Raw genomic sequence first — 24273 nt, forward strand, 5'->3', positions numbered from 1 at the left:
ATGGGGCACCCACTCTGTAGTTATTTTGGCCCACAAGTCATTCGGCATGCGGCAGACATGACCAGCCCAGTCCCACTTTAACTTGTCCGCTTTCCGAGCGAATTACAATTTTTTAATCAACTTGATATAAATCTTTGTCAAAAGCAAATAACGTACTTTGGGCCTCACGATACTAGTTGAAATGTGACTTAGATTTTGACTATAGTTCGTTTTTTTAGCATTAGACAAAAGGTAAACAATCTTGACGTGTCTTCTTATTGAAAAATATTGAAAAACACTTTAAAAAAAATAGTTTCTACTACTTATGAAAGCAAAAGAATGTAAAATATCGTATATTATTTATAATTGCACGACCTGATCCCACCTTCCCCTTTCCATCATCGGACATCCAGGCGCGGGGAGCGAATGCACCCGTTCGTGGTCCACATTCCATTTGTTCGGACGAAACGTTTTGCCTCCTCCTTTTTGGTACGGACGGCTAAGGAATGGAATGCGCTCCCGCCATCTGTATTCCCTGATCAATATGACCTCGGTCTCTTTAAAACAAGAGTGAATAGGCTGTTACTGAACCGGTGAGCTCCATCTTAGGCCCTGTCTTCACTTTCCATCAGGTGTGACTAGGGCCAATCGCCGATCAGTTTATAATAAAATAAAATAAAATTGCAACATTGCTGTGACTTATTTTTCAAAAGTGTTTTTTAATAAAAATACACGTCAAGTTCGCTTACCTTCCTTCTGATGCAAAAAAACGAACTATAGTGTTGAGACGCGGTGTTACTTGTAAGGTACACTGACGAAGTCTGAGTGATTAACCTTTTGAACGCTTTTCCTCAAGCGTCAAGACGTGGCCTACACGCCAATATCTCGACATTCTCGACTAGTGAATAACGAATATAAACCTTATCTGTCAGCTTGCTTTGACAGCGTCCGCCATGACCACTTTAGTGGTCGCTGGCGTGGCAGGCACGACAGCACATGACCTATTTGGTGGCTCTTGCCGTCCGAAAGGTTAATAAGTCAAGTCAATACTGACTAAACTGGTTCATGCAACACATTATTCAAATGGTATTAGGGTATGTGGTATCACAAACAAAGTTAACGAACTGATCAACTTTAAATATGGCGACGGCAGCTGTCAAACCATAGTGACCTGTAAAAATTTTCATTAATTCAAGTTATTAACGAAATACTATGAAATTGACAATGTGACGCAATCTTATAGCCTAATATTATTTGATACGGCAACTCTTACTAAATCAGTTTGTTAATTAATAATTAGCTAATAATAGTAATCTAATATCGTTCAAATTTTGTTTTGTATTTGTCCTATGTGATCAGTATAGGACTCTAAGAAGATGCCATAAGGTGTAATTTACACCGATACGCTAAATTAATTTAAAGCTTTATTAATAAACAGCTGCTTTTATTCATAAATTATCAAAGTTTAGATAAATATTGTTTTTGTATACTAATATAGTTTTTACAATTATATTTTTTTCTTATATATAAGTTAAATTTAGTTTTAGTTAGTGGGGTTCCCATAGATAAACATATCTTGCCAAGTATGAAATGGAGTTGCGCGAATTTTGTATATGTTATCATCAATCGCGTAAATTTATATATTCGTCCTTACCTAATATTACGAATGTGTCATAAAGAAGTAAATATATGTAACTTTACGCGATCAAGAGAAATAGGTAAATATAATTAAAATATTGATGGAAAATAAAGGGGACCCTATAGGTAAGACTGGCATTATTTTGTGCGTTTTTAAATACTTTTGCTCATCATTTAAACTATGAAAGCAATTGATTAGGTATAATGTTTGAGCTAGTCGCTCGTAAGATAATTATGGGGTAAATTCTTAAATAAACTAATTTTAAAAATAAGATCAGTTAGCTAATTGGTATATCAAACACAATCTTATAACTTTACTCGGACGGTTAGCGAGCTAGATGCGGTATTTTTTAACAGCAGGTGGCTCAAATAGGGAATATTTACAAGAAACTGCGTAGGGGGCGCCACTATCACTATTTGAGTGTCTATCGCAAAACAAGAAAATCGAAATGTTGTTATCTAACATCTCTGTCACTTACATATTCAAGCAATAAAGAGGCAGATAGCGAAATTTCTGATTCGCGTTTCCCGGTAGATCCTCTGTAAACAAACCGCCTTGATGCATCAATGTCATATTTTATTATCTCTGAAAATTTGTCAAAAACCTGTTAAAGGTACAGTATGTATAATACTCTATGGTTTACTAAAAAGGCTAGTGCTGCACTCTGGTGGCATAACATTGCAGTAATATCCCCTATTGGGACGCAGCTGACCCTTACATCAGTTACATCTCACCTACCGTCCGAGTTAAGCGGCCTATAGACCGATGTTGTTTGTGACTAAATTGATGGGCCTAGGACTCGTTTCTCGAAACCTTGTACACTCGTCTGCAGGCCGAGCACATGATTGGCGCGACAGTATCTCGCCGCGAGATAGACTACCCGTCTTTTACTAACTGCATAGAATAACTTATACTAGAGCGGTACTGTCATAGTAAATTTTTTAACCCCCATCTGTCGACACACTTTAAAACTAAAAATGAAGATTTATAAAAATACGATAAAATGTATTTAAACATGGATAAATGATTTTTTTTATTTGCATTAATATTTTTTATGATTTTGACCCATGTTCTTTCACTGATATGCGTTAAAATTGTTAAATAACAAACGAAACCGTCAACGCCATCTATACGACAGTAGGCCAAAGCTAGTAGCGACCTCTGATCGAGAATCAAATTTTCTTGATTTTCGAGGCACGTTTTTTCCTTAGATTGTATCCATCTATTACGGAGTTATATCTATCTTTGCTAACTGTATGAATTAAAGAGGGACGGGTGGTCTATGTCGCGGCGAGATAATCTCGCGCCAATCATGTGCTAGCCCGGCTGATATATCGGAACGGGTAAGATTCTCAAAGATCATGCACTTTGACATATTGATAATAGATGCTTTGTTTATATCTTCTGGGGGGCCTTGCCAAGTTGAAGATCGTTTGCAGCAAACTAAACGCTATTGTCTCTCTATCACTCTTCTATATGTGCGATAGAGACAGATAGCGTTTCGTTTCATTTCTCTGCGAACGATTGTCATTTTGAATAGGCCTCCTGAGCCGCTCCAATATATCTGGTGGCGATTGTACCCTTTATAACTAGTTGAAGTCTTTTTCTAATAAAAACAGTTAAAAAGAGACTTTCCTATCACAAATTTCGTGAAACGTGTTTTCGTATTAGCATTTAAATAGTTTGAAATCTAGCTATCAGAATAGATCTACAACACACCACGTGGAATGTATGGATGCGAGATCTTCTTACTAACATTTGTCACTGATAATATTTGTTTTCTGAAATGTTTGCCTTCTGCAAAATGGCGGATGTCCAGGGGTATCTTTTACATTGAAACATAAAATCGTATTATTTCGTTTATAGGCATAATTAAATTACACGTTTCAAAAAAAAAAGAGCCGAACTTTCGGGTTATTCCCACTAGTTACCACCAACTTGTTACCAGTGGTAACTACTGGGAAAAATAATTCCCAGTAGCTACCACCAAACCGAGTTGGTGGTAACCAAACCAAACTGCATTCAAAGGTTATTTTAATTCGCTTGTCTGGCCCGGGAATCGAACCGACTAAAAATTCCATGAAATAAACACCATGTATGTTATTCTACTAGTCGATACAGTTCTCCAAGAAACATTAGGTTTTACACTCGTCTGTCGTACAAAATACCCAAAAATCGAATATTTACCTAGTACTCAAGAATATTTTTAGACAGGCAAAAAAAAACTATGAATGCAGTTTTGTTGCTTTTTAAAAATAAAAGAATGTTTCCTTTAAGTAAAATGAACTAAAGGTTATAAGGCACTTTCCCTCCAGGGCCAATTAATTTTTTCCACCCTGTATATGACGTAGACAAAAAGGTGTGATAAATGTTAGTACTAGAAGAGGGCGTGGTAGTTGTTATCAAATAACCAATAATTATTTTTGATCACAAGAAAACTAACAAAATAGTCACCATTACGTATTTTTAAAATTGGCAAATATCTCGTCTGCTTCCTAAGAAAGCTAAAAATAAAATTATTGATTTTCACCACAGATTTAATATATACGCTAGATGACGCAAATACCACGAATTGTATTGAAACCAAGCGTGCCGACTTTTTCATACAAAATTTACGCATAATATAATTTTAAAATTACTTATCTGTGATAGGAAATATGTTCTTGCCTTCGGGTGCTCGCAATTTTTGGGCTGTTCTCGTAATTATCATGCAACGATGCTTTTTAAGTTTTTAACGGACGTCCGGCTGCAACAACTGACGCGCGTGGACTGTAAAGAGAGACGGTCAACCTCGACGCTTGGTCGGGGTTCGGACACAAAAGTAAATGCATTTGCGTCTTCTATGGTATATTTATTTATGTGATTTTCGCTAATAGTGATATCTATGTCATGACTAGTCCCGTCATTTTATAACCTCAAAAGCAGTGGTAACTTTTTTGGTTAGAAAAATTCAAATGTTAAAAAAACGGGGTAGTAAAGGACAAAGTGTGGAAGACGGATATAGTGCCACAACTGCCACAGACACATTTTGTCGCTAACAATTTTGTGCAAACTTACCTTAGATTAATATATTATGTAAAGTTCATTTGATAGCGTGACGTGACGTACACGTTTGCGTTAAGTGTCATTATGTATGGGATATTGAGTTTCCAAAACGTCCCGCTTGGCGCGCTGTTCAAAATCCCATACAACAATAGACATAACGCGAACGCACGTCACGCTATTGAATGGCACTACAAAAATCACACGCGTTTCTATGTGTGAACGGCACGTCCGTACACGCGTCATGCGTCATAGTGTGAGTAAGTTGCTTAAAAATAGTACTGAGAGCAGAGTCGGGGCGGGGCGGTGCGTGGCCGTTCTGTATGATAATACTATTACTTATTCTGTGCTAGGGGTTCTGGTAGGTATTACTTTTGCGATAAAACTACCACGCCCGCGAAACGAATATCATTGGAAACGTTGTGATGGAAAAAACGAAATATCAATGGGTACTATTTGATATCCCTATGCCGCGTGCATATCACCGTAGCGTAAGACAATTTGCCAAATGTACATAGATTACTGTATAGCTTAGATCGGTGTCAGATTAGGCTGTGGGCATGTGGTACAGTCCACGTCAGATATGTGTAATTTTCAAGCAAAAGGTACCACATTGTCGCTTGCGAATAAGAATGCTGTAACAAGTTATTTATATAAAGATGCAAGCAAATTTCGTCCTCATTGTAAGCGACAATGTGGTACCTTATGCTTGAAAACGACACGTATATCGGACAAGGTGCTCACAAATATCTGAACACTCCTATATTGTCAAGGCGTTAAGTGCGTGCTCAGATATTTTTGAGCGCCTCGGCCGCTCCGATATATCTGATGGCGACTGTACAATAGATCTTATTGGTGTATAAGGTAAGATGAAAACGAACTAGGCGCGTAAATACAGAGTACCTACGGCCTAACTAAGGTAGCTAAAGGTCACGTTTGATGGAAATGTATAAGACACTATACACATATTTCAAAGTACCCGAAAAGAGATGTCATTTTAAAAATGCGCGACCATTAGGGTGGTTCAAAATAGTTGTTTACGATACAAGTGCGGAAAAGAGGAAATTCGAAACGAGTGGCGATAAATTAAAGCACGACCGCACGATCGTGCTTTAATTTATCGCCACTCGTTTCGAATTTCCTCTTTTCCGCACTTGTATCGTAAATAACTATTTTCTAATTTTCCGACGCATAAATTGTGCTTCCAATTCGAATTTTTTAGAGAGCTGAGAAGTATTAGTTGTCGTAAAAAATACCTGTTTATGTGTGTATGGTCTTATATATTTCCGTACACAACAGTCCCGACCAATGTCCACAGCTAGTCTAGTTTACGTAAAGTAAGGTAGCCTATTACTAGACGTAACTAGGTATTAGGATACAGTGCGAGATTATTGTGGTAGCGAATATCATTTATTTTTATTTCAAATTGCGTGTCTGTTGAAATTTGATGTATTAAAGTATATTTTCTAGACAAAATTGTGGTTTTATTTGCGTGCTTAACTCAATTTGAGATGTAAATCCAAATAATGTACTTATTTTTTAGCTTTTCTATCCAAATTGCTTTTTTTAGGGTTCCGTATCCAAAGGGTAAAGACTCCGCTGTCTGTCCGTCTGTCACCAGGCTGTATCTCATCAACCGTGATAGCTAGACAGTTAAAATTTTCAGATGATGTATTTCTGTTACCGCTATAACAACAAATGTGAAGGTGACAGACAGACGGACAGTGGAGTCTTAGTAATAGGGTCCCGTTGTTACCCTTTGAGTGTGGAACCCTAAAAACCGACCTTGGTACAATTATGGTTCACTATGGCTATGAACTTGTGGTGATAATTAGTGACTTTTGGTTGTTACTGAGGATTTATTTTTGGTATCCGGCTACGAATACGAAACATCCACTAGGTACTTTATAGTCCATGTGGTCGTCAAGCAGCGCGATAGGCGCCATTCATTTATTACGTGAGACTAAATCGTCTCACGTAATAAATGAATGGCGAGGGAGAGGGAGGTCGAACATATCTTATTTTTTCTTACAATGAGGGAAGGGGTTTTTATAATTCTTACGTAAGATCACAAAGATCTTTTTTTTTATCTATGAAATTATGACGTTTGAAATAACACTGACCCACACTCTATGCTATCAAACACGGTGCAGTTAGCTTAAACGGGCTCCAGTACACATAAACGTCTTAAAAATTATTATTTTGTGAAAACTAACACTAAATTAACTAAAACAAACCAAACGTGTATTAATTTTTTCCTGTACATTCTTACGTAATATAGGGTCAACCTTTTCTTATTTTTTCTTACATAGGGGAGGGAGGGGGTCAAAAACTGGCAAAAATCGTCTTAAGTAATAAATGAATCGGTTTCTGCCTCTATCACTCTTGCCTATTCGATCGATAGAGCCAGATAATCGCGTATAAGATTTTCGCATTTCGCGGTAGGCCACCTGTAAACAAACCGCCTTGATGCATCAACATCATAGTGAAAATTTGTCAAAAAACTGTTTAAGGCCTAGTATCTATGTATAAGTTACTCTATGGTTTAGTATGTGCACTAGTGCTGCACTCTAGCGGCAGAACATTGCAGTAATACTCCATATTAAACACGGAGTAGGATGGAGATGGCAAGTGGGCGTTCCCGTCTATCCGACAGTTAGTAGCGACCGACTCACTTTATGCACAGACTATGCTCAGTTGTTGTGTAAACTTCATGCTCGAATGACATTCACGTCGTACGTACGCTCGTCTAACAAAAATTGATAATTAAATTTAAAATGCCGTATTGTGCAGTATTAAGCTGCAGAAATCACAGCGGTTTAAAAAATCTTTCACGTGGAGGTATTTCCTATCACCGGTGGTTATTTATTTAAATATAATCCGATAAATACGAAAAATCTGTTTCTATTGCATTATTTACGAATGTTCGTTAAGTAAATCTATATTTTATCAGTTAGAACTTAGAGTTCACAATCCTTTGTCACTATTCTTTACGTTTATCTGGAATATTCGCTATCCTAAATGTCAAATAACTTCGCTACTCAGATGCTGCGCAATGTCGATATTTATATCGATAAAGTTAAAGTTACGATATTTCAAGTTTGATGTTTGGTAGTTCGGTAATAAATTATTATTTTAGACACGTTTCTAATTATTATTTGGGATAATCAATGTCTTAGTAAATATGGCAGCTCTGGTCATCAAGCACTAAGTTAAGTCGGGGTCATTTCATGGCAACCTTTCAAACCTTCGTATTCCTTTACATACGTTTTTGTTTTTTACACCCATCATATTTTCATCGTTAATATAATTAGACTAGGTACTTAATGCACTTATGCGTACAATGCATGCAATGTGCCATGAATAAACGTTTTATATTTTCTATTTCTTTATTATTAATTATTGTAGGTTACCACAAGATGCCGATATTAAAAATAAATGGGTCAATGCTACTGGGCAAGAAAATTAGTTTCCGCAAAAATATAGCACCATTTGCTAGGAGCATTTCTTAGAGAAAGATTTCTGGGGATAAAATTGCCATACATCTCATCTAGCGTCCACACGCCTAAAACTTAGTTACTAATTTAGTAATTATTAGTGACATTCGGGCTCACTTAATTAATAAAAAGTGTTCCGTACCACGCAAACTAGCGTGAAATATTGGAATTTTGCCGCCCCCCTTCCTGATTTGATAGGTCACAATCTTACAATCAAATCAAGTGGGATCGATGAGCCAGTTTCATGTATGCTTTCACACCATACAATTAATTTGACAATTTAATCAGGTTGTCCCGTCTAGACGACAAGTAAATATATTGTTAAAGACGAATACTTACCTATGTAAGCAGGGACCGGACAACCCTTTCCGCGATAAAACCCTTTCAATGGGCGACACTTAAACACGGCTAACACATTGAAAGACTGTCCCTTTTGAACTGCAAGCCCATTCATACCCTTACCTTTGACTAACCCTTACCGAAAAGCTAACCAAAAATAAGGCTAGCCCTTAATAAGGGTTACCCTTATCTTTAAGCGCTTTTTATAAAGGTTTCCCTTTGCGTGAAAGAGACAGGATTAGTATATATCTACGGTAGTGTATGAAAAGGAAAGAAAATACGTGCCTAGTCAAAGAACGCCGCCGTCGCCGCCGACGATCGCTCGGATTCGAAGTAATGTGTGTTTTATGAACAAGGTAGACGACTTAAATTAGCACGCTTATTTACTAAAATGGAAGCCCTTTATAAGGCTAACCCTTATAAGCAATATGCAAGGTGTTGGTGAGCGGATGATAAGGGTTTTGTAAGGGTATTGGGCTACCGATTACTCAAATGTGGTAGTTTTATATAAGGGTTTTTAAAAGCAAAACAAAGGGTTTCGTCTGGCAAAGGGTATGGTGAGTTAAGCCTTATGCAATACCCTTATAAAACCCCGATAAGGGATAGCGGGCCGGTCCCTGTATGTAAGTAATTGCAGATTTGTGATCACAAAATAACAGCAATACCGAGTTAATAAACCTTTAAAGAACTATGATTTTATCTGTTTGACTTTAAGATATATTTAATGTTCACATTAACAACCTAGTTGGTCAATTAATAAGAAACAAATTTCTAGTTAGATATTTGTTGTACTGTACTACATATTATTTTTCATACAATCACGATTATCACTACCTATATTATAATCATAAATAAAGTATCATCTAAATGTGTTAAAACATACGGTAATGAAATATCAATACCTAACTGAACACACAAATATCGATAAAACACTCCGATTACACTGTCCCCTCCCTATATCGTCGAATGGAAAGAAGTTCCAACGGTTAGCTACTCGCAGGCGTGTAGAGGTCTCGAAAACACCAGTGTAACGTGACCGTGAGATCCGTAACAAACCATGCGTAATTAGACCTTACTTATACTGGTTTTTTAGCCCTTTTCTCGCCTGTTAAGTAAGTGATTTTAAAATTATATAAAATAACGCCATCTGGTGTTGAGTAGTTGTATTAGGTGAACGTTGAGCGAGCTTTTGTGAGATGAATGAGATAATGAAAGAGTCGTATGTCATATAGCTTTGACATTATAATTTAAACCGTCACTCATGTAGCCTACAGTTGATATTCGTTCGAGAAATGTCCACCGGTAATAACTTTTTGGTATGGAAAGTTGCTACGAATCAGAGCAATTTTGTAAGTGTGTGACGTATTTTAACGTGGCTATGAATGTGTGAGTTTAGCGACACTGGTTTTCATACTAAATAGGAGTCATTTCACATCCACTAGTTTATTAATTCGTGATATTAAATGTGTATGACCCCATATATAGCACATACAAGGAGCTTAATAGAAAGAAAACCACGTCTGAAAGTATACAAAGGCTGATTCTTTATTTTCAGTAAACCAGTTTAAACTGTACAAGGGTAGGCGACACAACGGGGTCCCTTTGTTTGACATAATTATTGAAAGTCATAATGTAATGATTGTCATATTATCATTAGTCATATTCTGAAACCGTTAACTTTTTAGGATTTTCCTTAGGTTATCCTATATATAGGTTAGGTTTGTTTTATGGCAATCCTGAAAAGTTACGCGTTTCTGAGAAAAACTAAATAATGACTAACGAAAATGTGGACAAACAATATCCATTATGACTTAAAACTATATGAAGGGTACACGGAAAGAACATGTCTAGTCAATTTAGTAACATTTTTAATCGCGGTTTTAAAATTTGGAACCATGTCAAAATGTATAGTAATTCCGTGACCAGGTCTTTTTTAACTAAAAAAATGTCGTGTTGCATATATTATACAGTGGTAGCAAAAGATATAACTAATAGTTTATTAAGAGCTCTACATTTCGAAATGAAAATCTAATTTTTCGAAAAAAAGTGACTAGACATGTTCTTTCCGTGTACCTTTCATATGGAAAACCATAGTGACCCCGAAACAACACATTCTCACAATTATAAAATTTGATATTCACTCAATTTTACTATTATGTACACTGCGCGTTGTGAGAATGAATCTGCTGAATCGCTAGGGCGAATTTCAGACATAGTTACAACGAAATCACAACAGATGACGCTTCAGTATGGGCAATAATAAGGTTTTTTGATGTTAAAAACATGTCCCTAGAATACCTCACGGGGTTTCATCCTCAAGAATAAAGCATGAAGATAAGTGTTAGCTCTCTACAATGATATTATATTACTTTAGAGGTTATACAGGTTATAGTCATACATAAGGAACACAGAAATACTTCCATATTTATTTAATTACTTACCTACGAATTGCGAATGAATCTGTTTTTCGAAATTAAACTATCGTGATACATATTTCAAAATATTTACATCAATACGGTTTCACTCACTATTATTTTTAGTCGCTTTTGGCGACATGTTTCGGATTCTTCGGGAGTGCACGACGTACAACCGCCGCGGACACTCGTGCCTGAGGAAGGATTCCCGAAGAATCCGAAACATGTCGCCAAAATCGACTAAAAATAATAGTGAGAGAAACCGTATTGATCTAAAAATATTTTGAATCTGTTTTTGTTGATTAATTTTCGTATACCATTCATCTAGGGTTTGCAATCCGGATCCGAAATGTATGAAATTGTCTGGATCCGGATCCGCGGATCTTCCTATACATGTCAGACCCGTCGTGCAAATTACATTCATCTTAGTTACACTCTTTCGGTGTGCGGGAGCTCGTTAGCACGTGCACAGTGAAAGCTTGCCCCACTAAAGAGCAACTGTACAATTTAAGCATTTTAATTTTGGAACGCCTATAAACTATCTGAAGTTATAATATCATTGGGCTTCTTAATAATTTAACATTCAAAAAACCTTAATTAATTTCAACCGTCAATGGCTATGGAGTGGAGCACGGCTACAAAATAATTCGTAATCTCACTCAGTTTCATTTCAGTCAACTTATCTAAAACTTTCAATTCATTTAAATATTATATTTTTAAAAATGCCAACTTGGCTTCAAATCATACTAACATACTTATGAACTACGTCCATACAATATCATACAATTCGTATTAATAAAATTGATTGAAACTATTACACAGAGTTCTTTTGGAATCTACTTGAACATATCGACGAAAAATACACAATAACAAGACAAAAACAGTGTTAAAATGGCCAGTGCATATACATTATATCCCTAATGAGAGCTAAAATAAAAAAACATTTAAGCGGGAATAATGAAAATATAACTACATACATTGGGTACTTTGAAAATGAAAATATGCCACTGTTGTAGTGGTGCGTCCACACTAAACAACCAACGACCAAAAACCGATACGAACGCAGCCATATGACAGAGCAATCTGTTAGTACATTAAGGATTCTACAGACGGTGCAACAATAGCATGCGATAACGGATCAACTCATCAACTGTCGCAATGTATTGCAAATCGCATGCGATTATCAGTGAAGTTTGTGATTAGAGTAGCTGTTTGTTTGGTGTGGACGGATCGTAAGTATGATTATTGTAACTATCAGACATAATATTAAAACCTGTCAAAATCTAGAAATATGGCAGATCCGTACCGCGCCGTGCTGTTCCGTACGTTTTGGAAGATCGTGTTTTATTTTCATAAGTAAAAAAATGGCGCTGCGTCTAAAAGACGCTGAAAATGAGTGAGAGTTCACGAGCTATTGTTATAAACATTGTATTGCATATACAACCGGATCGGCAATATACTCAATATATTATGAGTTTATAAGTTATTGCAATAGTGTTACCACCAATAAAGCTTTTAACAATTTATAATATAACCTCAAAATTGATTGTAATAGTAAATTTAATGAACTTTCTCGCATCTATTTATTTGATAATGATTTTGTACTAGTTTATTTTATAACCCAAGCTTTACCATATTTATTGTGCGGCACAGATAGGAAATGATTAATAAAATTATTATTTAATAACTAGGTAACAATTCTTATTGCTAATAATGATATTTTTCAGTCTGTTTTAGGGCGTAGACACAAGATTTTTCATTAAATGATGTATTTGAGGTTGTTATTGATAATTTAAAAGTTATATTGGTGGCAACCATAGTTATAATCAGTTAAGTTAAAAAAGTATTGATGGAGCGTGATGAGCTGATGAGCATCCGCGCGATCTGAATATATAGTATGTAAAATACAACTTTTGTCTTAAATTTAAGAGGATATGGGAGCTGAGATTTAAATATTTTAGGTGAATATATCCGTCTCGCCAACGGAAACGGCTCGTAAAACAAGTGCGATAAGGACAACGCCAGGTTAGGCGAAAAATCCTGCGTAAAAATTCAAAAAACGAGGTTTCGTACTCGACTGTTTCCTCCTCCAAAGCTTAACGTAACGAAATTTTGAGATCTAAATGGTAATGAAATTATCTGTGTCGGACTGTTTTGCTTTTTAGGCTAATTGATGTCCGTTTTGAATACAATGCTTCTCTTTGCGGCCTAGTAAATTAGGCCGTTTTTGAGAATAATGAAAGTGCTCTAGCTCTTAAAAAAACAAAGATATCAAAAAAGCAAAACAGGCCGACACAGATATTGATAATATTGATCTGTGATGAAAAAATCATTGATCTAGGGTCAAATACCACGGAGGAAAGAGTCGAGTACGTTTACGTTTGCATGGAGAAATTAACACTCCCGTATCCTCTTAAAGGTACATTTTGATTGATTTAATTTAGACGTTTTTACAGACATATCCAAATTTGATTCCGATCTATAAATGCCAAAACCAATATTCCATCTCTGTATCAAATTGCTACTTAATATCACGTGTAAAAGAAATAGCAAGATCGCATTATTTTTAGTAACGTATTTTCATTGAATTCAGATATCTCTGCACCCATACTATTACAAACAGAACTGCAAATTCCTACGAAACATGAAATCGACCTCCCTCCTTTTCTAAAAGCTTGGGATAAAGAGAGATAAAAAACTTCGTATTTCGCAGAACCCTCAAGGCAAATAACGATCCACAGGTTTCTAATGGAGTATCTGGGCGCCACCGATTTCTGCTGAGATATAAGGCAGGTAAATACGTCGGTTTACCTCGACGTGTCGTGTCGGGCCTAGGGTGCCGTGCCGCGCTGTACGAGGATACTGTAAAGAAGAACCCTTATAAAACAAGATGCACAAATTTTAGCGGGGGGCGGAATGCTCCTTGTAATGGAGGGGCAGCTGTAGATGTGAAACACGGCACACACGTACCTGCAGGACACGCACGGCACACGGGGCGGGCGCGGGCTACGAGCGCTCGTCGTCGGGGCGGAGGGCGGGGTGCTCCTTGTACTGGAGGGGCACGGAGGGGGGCAGCTGCAACACGCGCCGCAGCGTGTCGTGCACGCGCGTCGCCGCCTCGCGGTCCGAGGCCGTCCGGTGCCACACGGCTAGGTGGTCCTCCTGTATTATTCTATCGTTAGTGACGTACTTGACGACAAGAGATACTAAAACGCGTCATGCCAAATAAACTAGCCGTAAAAGAACATACACAGAGCGTCTGAATTTAGGCCAAGGGGCTCACCACGCTTCCTCAAAACTTGTATACAAACGGCAGAGACAGTATTATACCTGGAAGCGCACGGACAGCACGACGCCACAGATTTCTCGGCCAACCATGAACTGCTCGCCGAGCATGGCCATGCACAGATCCTCCCAGGCGCGCCCCGTCTGCGTCTTGCGAAGCCGAACCGTCTGCAACAGACGTAATTTGGAAGTAAGTTTAAACTGAAATGTCTTAACTATAAAAATAATTTCAGACAGAAACCCGGCTATTAATAAAGGTATTTTTAATCTTTGTTCTCTCTTTTTCCACGACTGCATGATACACAAGTCACCAACAACTCACCCATTTGCCACCGTTGACGTTAGCCGGGTCCTCCCACATGGGCTTGATGCCCAGTTTGAAGAGGTGCAGGTCCGACAGCGGGGGCAGGTCGGCCGGCCGCGCGAGGTGCGCGTAGAGGCCCCACCACTGCTCCACACTGCCCACGCGACCCACCAGACGGAGCGCCTGCAACCATAATGTTACAATAAGGAAACCAGGCCAGAATGATGTGGAAACTATATTTAACCCCTTGACTGCCAAAGATGTTCACCGATGCTTAAATTACCTACTCTTTATAGTTTTATACGAGTTTTAAAATAGAAATTGTGTCTAAAAATAACTGCTGTCTATGTTTCTCTATTAACCTTTTGAACGCTTTATGTCATCAACAAAAGCGTCACTGCCGCGCCAAGATAACGGGCGCAAGCGAGCGAATGTAAACTTTACTTGAAAGTGTCAAGGTTACTTTGACAGCGTTCGCCAAGAACTTTATAGTGGTCGTTACTAGTCGTGCCAACAACGCCAAGGACGACTATATGGGTTATGGCGGACGCTGTCAAAGTAACCTTGACACTTCCAAGTAAAGTTTACATTCGCTCGCTTGCGCCCGTTATCTTGGCGTGGCAGTGACGCTTTTGTTTATGACATAAAGCGTTCAAAAGGTTAATAGAGAAACGTAGACAGCAGTTATTTTTAGACACAATTTCTATTTTAAAACTCGTATAAAACTATAAAGAGTAGGTTATTTGATTGTGACGTTACATCACGTGCTAGTGTTTCATATAAATTCCAAAGTAACAAAATCGTTTTGACAGTTCGAAATAAGAAACTGATTTGACTAGTAGTCAAATATCTTAGTGAAACATGTTGAGCAATTTTTGTCAGAAAATATGTGAGTGACTTAACAAATTTTCATCAAGCAGTTAGCAGATTTATTTTAACAATTTTTTTTTGCCGGAGGTGGTGTATTTTTTCATTTTTCCTTAAATATAAAAATATGTGAGCGACATGAAGTTATACCCTAAACAGGAGCGAACTGTCACTTTTTTTGCCATACTAAATTGAACCTTATCACCGAGCCAGAAAGGTGTTCGTACCAGACTAGAGAAAACGGTCCACATGAGATAGCAAAAGTGGGTCGCGGTGTCCCACTCGCACATGTTGCCAATGTTAAAAAAAATACCATTTTGGTAGTATTTATATCAATAACTACTAAAATTAAATACCTTCTTATATTATTTAAGTGCTATATTCAGAGTGCGGTTCTGATATCTTTTACGTAATTTGTAAATAGTTATAATGTCAATATTATTAACTGATTTAACCAAGCATGTGCACAACAAAAAATACATTAATTTTAATATGGTAGACATTGTAGTAACTTTGAATATTAATTGGTATCCCCAACTTGATAAAGAAATTTTCAAAATACATGAATGGCGGCGCTCAAGATTTATCCATCCATCCATCATATAATCCATCGCCGGTCCTAGGTCCAATAACAGCAGTTACAACGGATGAAATCATCAAAGAGATTAGAAAGATGAAAAACAACAAAGCCCAAGGTCCAACCGAGATACCAATAGAAATCTGGAAACATATAGGGCACTCTGGCATCGACTGGCTAAGCGAGATGTTTAACAGACTTATGGCAGGACATAAAATACCAGATGCTTGGAGAAGAAGTCATTTAATACCGTTTTACAAAGGAAAAGGCGATGTACGTGACTGTGGGAATTACCGAGCAATAAAGCTCATGGATCATACCTTTAAACTATGGGAGAGGATAATCAACAGCAGACTTAATGGTATCGTGAAGCTCACACCCAATCAGTGCGGGTTTGTAGCTGGAAAGGGCACCTCTGACGCCATTCAGGCTATAAGAATCCTGATTGAGAAAGCCAAAGTCAACAACACAAACCTGCATATGATATTCATCGACCTTGAGAAGGCGTTTGACCATGTACCACGCGACCTTATATGGGAGGCTCTCCGCGCCCAGCTTATCCCAGAGCCGTATATCAATCTTATTATGGACATGTACACAGACGTCTCTACACAGGTGATTTGCCCAGCAGGTGTGAGTGATAGCTTCGAGCTCAAGGTCGGTGTACACCAGGGTTCCACACTTAGTCCACTTCTCTTTAATGTCACGATGGATTACCTCACTCGAAAATGCCAACGGACTGTACCCTGGCACCTTTTATATGCCGATGATGTGGCCTTAATAGCAGAGACTGAGACTGACCTTCAGCACGATTTGAATAGCTGGATAGAAGCGCTAGAAGGACACGGCCTAAAAATAAGTCGTAAAAAGACCGAACATATGTCCTTTCTGTTCGACAAAACGGCTAATAACCCAGAAGATTTCAAATTCTATATAGGAAATGACCGCCTGCCAACTGTTACAAAGTTTAAGTATCTTGGCTCCGTACTCAGCAACGACGGAAAGATTGACAGCGATGTAGTCCATAGAACTCAGACAGGCTGGATGAAATGGCGAGAACTCACAGGCGTCCTATGCGATAGAAAAATACCTCTGAAGGTGAAGGGTCATGTATACAAGACAGCAGTAAGACCAGCGATGCTGTATGGATCCGAGTGCTGGGCTACAAATAAACCCCACCTGAACAAGCTCCACACCACTGAGATGCGCATGTTACGCTGGTCAGCGGGTGTCACCATGATGGACAAAATAAGAAACCTGTATATCCGGGGTAGTTTCAAAGTAGCGCCAATAACAGAAAAGCTGACGGAAAAACGTCTGAGGTGGTACGGTCATGTACAGAGGCGTCCAGTAGACTACATGGTTAAGGTAGCGCTCGATATTCCAACGACGAAGCGAGGAAGTGGAAGACCACCTACCACCTGGCTGACGACGGTTCAGCGAGACCTGAAAGAGCTTAATATAGACGCCGACATTGCACTCAATCGTGCAGAATGGAGGAAAAGAACAGGGAAGGCCGACCCCAAGTAAATGGGAACAAGGCCTAGCAGGATGATGGCGGCGCTCAAGATTTGGGTAAAAGATGTTGTGTGAAAGGTTGCAGAAGTGAAAGTTTTGTTGATTGTGGTATATCTTTTCACAGGTAAGCCTCAACTATTAAAGTTTACGATAAAAATACAAGAAAACATTGTCAAACTCATTAGGGTGACTATGATGTCGGCACGATGTGAATCGGCCTTACAGAGTTCTTATTACCTACGTACTTACTTAATGTAAAAATAAGTTTACCTAAATAAGTATATCTTTATTTCGGCATGTTTAATTATTTGGTTGATAGATAGAAAGATAAATGATTTATTTGTGCACGTAATGAGAGCTATATAATTGCCAAAATTTAAATCCAAAATCCTTAAATATTACAGACACATTTATACATAATATTCTATATAGGTTGAACACACATTTCCGTCAGTACACAAAGGCGGCAAATAAAAAAAAATGGTGCAATTAACTACGATGACGCTTAAAGAATAGCTGAAGTGTGCAAAAGAGAAGCCATTACGTATATGAACATACCATGAGTGCGAAAGAGGCAGACTACAAATGAAAAAAACGTGACCATTTTTAGGGTTCCGTACCCAAAGGGTAAAAACGGGACCCTATCACTAAGACTCCGCTGTCCGTCTGTCAGTCTGTCTGTCATCAGTAACAGCTTTTATAACGACTAAATTAAGTAAGGTTTTGTGAAGCATTTTACAGAGGAGAAAAAAACTATATCCATTCTCTCTGACTTCCTATGCATGAATGAAAAAAGATCTTGGCCAAACTATACATTCCAACTTATCCTAATATCCCACATACATATGACTTATGGTCACCCTAATTAGAAAGAGATGCAACCGCCCACTTTGACTTCTCATGTGGACACACTTTTTGGCCCGTGTACTCCATCCGGTTTATTAAAATCTAAATCCGTGGTGAGCGACTTGTTTTTAGTATATTTGAGTCTCATTGGAATTTTATTCTTATGCTATAAGCAGCCCACCATACAAGAAAAATTAGCAGTCTGAATCATTAGTGTTAATCAAAAATAAGAAGTTAATTAACTATGCGTTATATGACATCGGCTTAGTATGGCGTATTTGTCACTTCCCTTCGATGTCATTATAAGCGGATTCGACTCTACTAATATTAAGAGTTAAAACCATGGGACGTTAAAGTTTTAAAAATGCTATAATTTTCATTGTAATTGGCTCTGTTCACAAAACTTGATACAATCTTTATTCTATTTTATTGTTACCTACTAAGTAATAATTTTTAACAGGTCTATCTGTAAAATAAAAACACATGTTAAAAACTATTTCTATTTCTTACTTGAGACTTTGGGACATAAATCAACTCCCAAACAACAACTTTAAAAAGTTTACTTGCTGTCTCATCTATCTTATGATTCATCAGTAGGTACCCAACTCAGTTTGCTTTCACAATATTCCTATTATGCTAAACGAACTTTTGTCAGGCACTAAATTGTTTAAATTGCACAATATGCACATTATCAGAAAAGCAAGAAAGTGAACTTAATGCATTTATTATATTTTATTTTAAAATGAAATTCAGGCAACAAGGCCCATATTACATTACCTTATAGACTGACATTCATATACATTTCATAAACTTAAAACCTAAACACAATTTTGGCGACAGAATGGCGTGGCTCCGTTGAATCGTCTGCTCTTGAGTCAGATTCGGCAGTTTGCCCCGGAAGCTCCAAAACACGACACCTTTCGGCCAGAAGTCGGCGCACTCGACGGTCCCCTGCAGCGGTCGCGGAACGCGCACCACAAAAGACTTGAAGTGCACGTAGTGACGCGATCGAAGCTGAAACACCCTCAGTGTGTAACCAGTCGCCTGGTGTACTTACTCCACCACTTCAGCAGCCAGCAGCCGTGGTGGTGTAATGCAGGCGCGACACATACAGTGCCTTACTCGGTGTAGCAACCTGCCCAGAATTAACCGGTTCGGTGGTACCACACTGAGTCTTATGAAAGTTCTCCTTGGGAGCCGCTCTCTCTTCAGGTACCTTTAAAGGTACACTAACCTGGCATGTCGTCGTCCTATGGTCCCGGCACAGTAGAAAGTTAATTAAAAGCAGTAAGAACATTTGACCAGGGTTGATTTTTGATGCAAGGGGCATGGTCAGGCCATCGGCTCTAATTGAATTGAAGTTAATTATTTTAATTTAATACATTAATGCTGTTGTCATGGATAAGAAAAGATAAAACATAATAATTTATCTAAGATTGTAAATATTAATTGTAAATTAATTGTAAATTATTAAGTTTAAATTAAATAAGTACAGTTTGTTGGTTTGTGCCCTATTTTCCAATGGAAGAGCGGTGTCTCCCGACAAGTATCTTTATACTTAATGGGAGATTCCAGCCATTTATGTTTTGTGTATTATGTGTTAAAAACAAATAAACTATTTTGTATTTGTATTTTGTAATTATAATTTTAATGGTTGTCATAACACTTATATAATGGTTTTATTGGCATTAATGTGCTATAAGAATTATTCTTATTGGCAACCAACAAAGTTATATACTTTACCTGAGATTTTTCCAAATCCAAAGAATCCAAAAGTAATTAAACTTTTTGTCTTGGTTAGGTACTAGTTGACAATGTCCAATTGCAATTGCCCATGCTTATATGTGAATAAATATTTAGATACACAGAAAATATCCATGAGTCCATCACACAAACCCATATCCTTATCGAGATACAAGCCCAGGCCCACCAGCTTTGTGGGCAAGATCACCACCAACGACCTATGTGGCTGCACTGAGATTAAACACTAAAATAAAATGAAGGTATTTTTATAATATTAAAAGTTGAGAGTGAATGGTTACCTGGCCGTAGCCGGAGCGCGCGGCGGCACCTCGTCGCGAGAACCACATCCAGTAGTTGTATTCAAGTTTGTGTTCATGGGGGGGTACCACTGGCGGGATCGCCTCCTCCAACGCTCGTTCGTCATCCTCATTGTGGTTCTGCGCCCCACCTTCGCCAGATCGTCGCTCCGGTACATTCAAATTGTAAAATTTGCACATTTTTCTTTCAGTCATGTTATTTTAAATATTGTACTAACATGTTTCACTAACGGCCTAACCTAATACACGTTGCGGTTTCTCGGGTGTCCGGGTGCTTACGTTAATAAATTTGTTATTATTTACTATAGTGGCTAAAGTAATTATCTTATACGTTATTAATAGAATCTCTCAGTTTGTTAATTTATCTAAATCAGCCTATTATTTCTTCTTTTTCTGTTTATTTTATAACCTTTTTCTATCCGTCATCACTTCATCAGAATTCAAACTGTCAAATGTCAGCAGCATGGGGTTCAGCGCTACTGAATTGGATTACACTATAATGAAGAGTGAGTGAAATAGAGATTAACGATGGATGTACAGTCTAAAGTGAGATAGCAGACTTATTTAAGTAACTTTTATTTCTTGTAGGTTAACTACCCGTTCGGATACACGCACCGCTGGTAAAAATTATGGACGGGGACGCGTTCCAAAAGTTATTATGAATTCTTATGCGATTGTGAGAAATATACAGTAGCGGCAAAAATTCTATCATTTTCCTATTTTCTTGCAGGCATTCATTAGAAAATTCGTGAAATTAGACTATATCATGTAAACAATAATTGTATCATCGTCACGACCATATATATGTATCCCAACATTCCCAACACGCACGTGGCAACAGGCAGCCACGTTAGCACAATGCGGATTGGGGACTTCACACACACCAATTAATGTATGTTTTAAATATAGAACTTCTTATACTTATTACCAAAAAAAATGCAAATGTATCTGAAAAATATAATAGATTATTTTCCGTTACTGTAGGTGGCAGCACCAACGCTATTGACGTTGACATTGTTCTAGCTATATAGATGAAGTCACCTTCCAAGACTAGGTAAACTGATAAATAAGAATGGTTATACATGCATTTTTTTTTAGTTTATCATATTGCAGGATAGTCTTGAGTGAGGTTAGTTAGAATTACAACAAAGTTGTAACTTTTGCCAATAGACCCATTAGTAATATAGTTTGTCAAAAGACTGTCTCATTTCAAACAGAGACAGAGAGAATCATACTATCTTTGTCTTACACTAGTGCTAACACCCAAAAGAAAAGGATGAGTATATTTTTTTAGTTCTTATTTACTGACAAGATTTGCTTGACCAACTATAAATAGTTTTTCCTCCAGTGGACATTCACAGCAAGGAATTTATTTATTTAATAACAACGAATAGATAAAAAATTGGCCAAGATCGCCACCAATGGGCAAGGGGTCCGTATATCCTCGATTTCAGAGTAGTAAATTAAAGAGTAGCAACATAACCAGTTACGGAGTTGCAACCAGCAGGGGTAACTTATTTTGTACCTATCGAAATTTAAAAGGGCAGGGGTGAAACAAATAAACAAGTTTTATTTCAACTGCATTTCATACTTAGATGCAATCATATAGTATTTAACAGGAGTAAAACTAAAGCTAACACTATCACAGTCAGTTTTTATACTACTTTGTAAATATGTCCTACATGCAGCATTATACTGCTTCTTTCTTTTAAATTCATTTATTTGAGACAAAACGTTATCTGGGCATCCAGGAAGAAGCTTCACCATCTGTTGATAATCAAATTTGAATGGACATCCACCTTCTGAACATGCATTATCTGACCCTTGAATTCTTTGACAGTTTACAGATGTATAGTTCTTCCTACCACCTTCAAGTCCATACATATGTCTTATACCATAAAGGTACTTTTTTTCATCTTTTTCCCAAGTATGGCAACAAACATGGGTGCCGTTTGGATTCAGTTTGTATTCATTTCTCCAAAAATCTATAGCTTCCTCCACAGGCATACCGATATCTTTTAAAAAGAGACTGTAGAAAAATCTTTGTGTGTGAGACAGTCTGTGTCTGGCCCGCAGGTTTCTATGCAAATTTAGCATACATGGCGGAAAGAATTTTGTTGAACTATCCACATTTCTACTGAGAAGTACTTCTGTATTATGGCTCATGAATGGTATTAAGTATTTCCTTATTTTGTTTAACAAGTCAGTAATGCGAGGATCACTTCTTAGTGGTGTCACATCTGTCTGATATATTCTGTACCTTAAATTAGTATTAAATAGTGATAATAAATATTGTAGCCATTTACCACATGGCAATTTTGCCGTGCCTTGTTTCATTTCAACCTGCCTGCTAGCTACGAACATAAGACATTGTTTAAAATTTAATTCAATGCTATGTATTGAGCAGTTTGTATCATGTGATATTGAAATATGGTGAGCTAAGTTTTTCAAGACAAGATGCTGGCACAATACTTTTAATGGTTCACAGGAAGGAGTATCATCGCTTCGTTTAATACTGTTTAGAAGTCTCTTAGCAAATCTTCTCAGATCGTATGCAGAAAGTGTATTGATGCGTCTCTTGAACAGTTCCGTTTCTGCTTTTAGAAAAAACTGAGAAAAGGCTGTATTTTCGGTCAAAATAGTTACGATGCATAACATGAAGTGCCCAACGTTATCGTATATACTTCCTTCGACCATGTGTTCGTTATAAACAATGGTATCTCCTTTGTAAATAGCCTTTAAAAAATCCAATCTCGTCGAGACGATTGTTTCAAGTAAGTGCGCCGGCATATCACCTCTCACGGGTGTTAAATAATAGAAAGACATTGCGAAGCTTACGTTAGTAAATTACTGAGTTAACTTAGTGATCACTGGGCTGTGAAATTCATTTTTTTCGCAATTCATTAAGATGGTATATAAGATAAACAAATCGACTTGAAACAGAAATAGAAATAGGAAACTGACAGTGACAGCAATGACAGTGACGGAAGTGCGTTCCGATAAATTTATAACTGTTGTAACACATTCAGCCAATATATAATATTATACTTCGGCCTATTTGTCGAAATATTCTGTTGCATTGCATCTCATTCCTCCATATTGGAAACAAATGTTTTCCTATAATTTATAACTGATGATTCCCCGTGTTTGAAATGTAGGACAATGCAGGTATAAATAGTTATTTGTTATACAAGGGTGCAAAGTTGTATTTTACCCGCGAGTGTGAAATTGAAACACGAGCCAGTGAAAGGATTCTTTAGTTGAACCACGAGCGAAGTGAGTGGTTCTAAAATAGAATCCTGAGCGTAGCGAGTGTTTCAACACACGAGAAGTAAAATACATTTGCACCCGTGTGTAACACAAAACTTTTCACCTCATTATAACGAGGAAAGTGCAACATCCACAGGCGTTAGATCATCTTCATCACTGGAATCACTCTTTTTTTTACGATAATATAACAAAAAAACTGGAAATTCTGTATTTTTACGTAAGAAGTTTTAAAGTAAAAATTTTGTTGACAATGTTGACATTTCTGACGTATGAAATGTCAATGATGCGTTTTGAAATTGCATCGACCCAACTTGTGCGTTATTATATTTAACATCATTATTAGAAAACAAACGTTTCTTATGGAATTTTAAGGTTTATGACTTAAAATCATTAAATAAAGGTAAATTTGGTATTTTTTATTAAATTCTCAAACCATTTATTTAAAGATAACGAACAATTATTATGAGCGTTATACGTTTTGTTATCTATCAAAAGCTACTTAAACACGCTCCATCCAAGGTCAAATTACTTTCCCCACTAGTGGATAAAATGCGTTTTTCCCCGCTTGTTTTAAAGGATAAAAGACGACTTTCTGAGCTAGCGAGGGGAAAATATTTTTTTATAGTTCCAAGCTTG

The 24273-nt window shown here is 37.4% G+C and overlaps 2 protein-coding genes across 2 annotated transcripts; both read right to left on the reverse strand.

The window, feature by feature from the left end:
• Window positions 1-10017: 10017 nt before the first annotated feature.
• Window positions 10018-20823, reverse strand: LOC134755375 (eukaryotic translation initiation factor 4E type 2). The gene is made up of 5 exons (XM_063691922.1): window positions 20350-20823; window positions 14518-14682; window positions 14241-14363; window positions 13881-14072; window positions 10018-13772 (listed from the first exon to the last, which is right to left on the reverse strand). Exons 1-4 carry the CDS (start codon window positions 20560-20562, stop codon window positions 13917-13919), a joined length of 657 nt encoding a protein of 218 aa, XP_063547992.1. The 5' UTR covers window positions 20563-20823; the 3' UTR covers window positions 10018-13772; window positions 13881-13916.
• A 1111-nt stretch (window positions 20824-21934) lies between these two features.
• On the reverse strand, window positions 21935-23301 carry LOC134755364 (DNA primase large subunit-like). The gene has a single exon (XM_063691905.1). It carries the CDS (start codon window positions 23191-23193, stop codon window positions 21937-21939), a length of 1257 nt encoding a protein of 418 aa, XP_063547975.1. The 5' UTR covers window positions 23194-23301; the 3' UTR covers window positions 21935-21936.
• Window positions 23302-24273: the final 972 nt, after the last annotated feature.

Source organism: Cydia strobilella, chromosome 2, assembly GCF_947568885.1.
Source record: "Cydia strobilella chromosome 2, ilCydStro3.1, whole genome shotgun sequence".
In the NCBI taxonomy this organism is placed as follows: domain Eukaryota; kingdom Metazoa; phylum Arthropoda; class Insecta; order Lepidoptera; family Tortricidae; genus Cydia; species Cydia strobilella.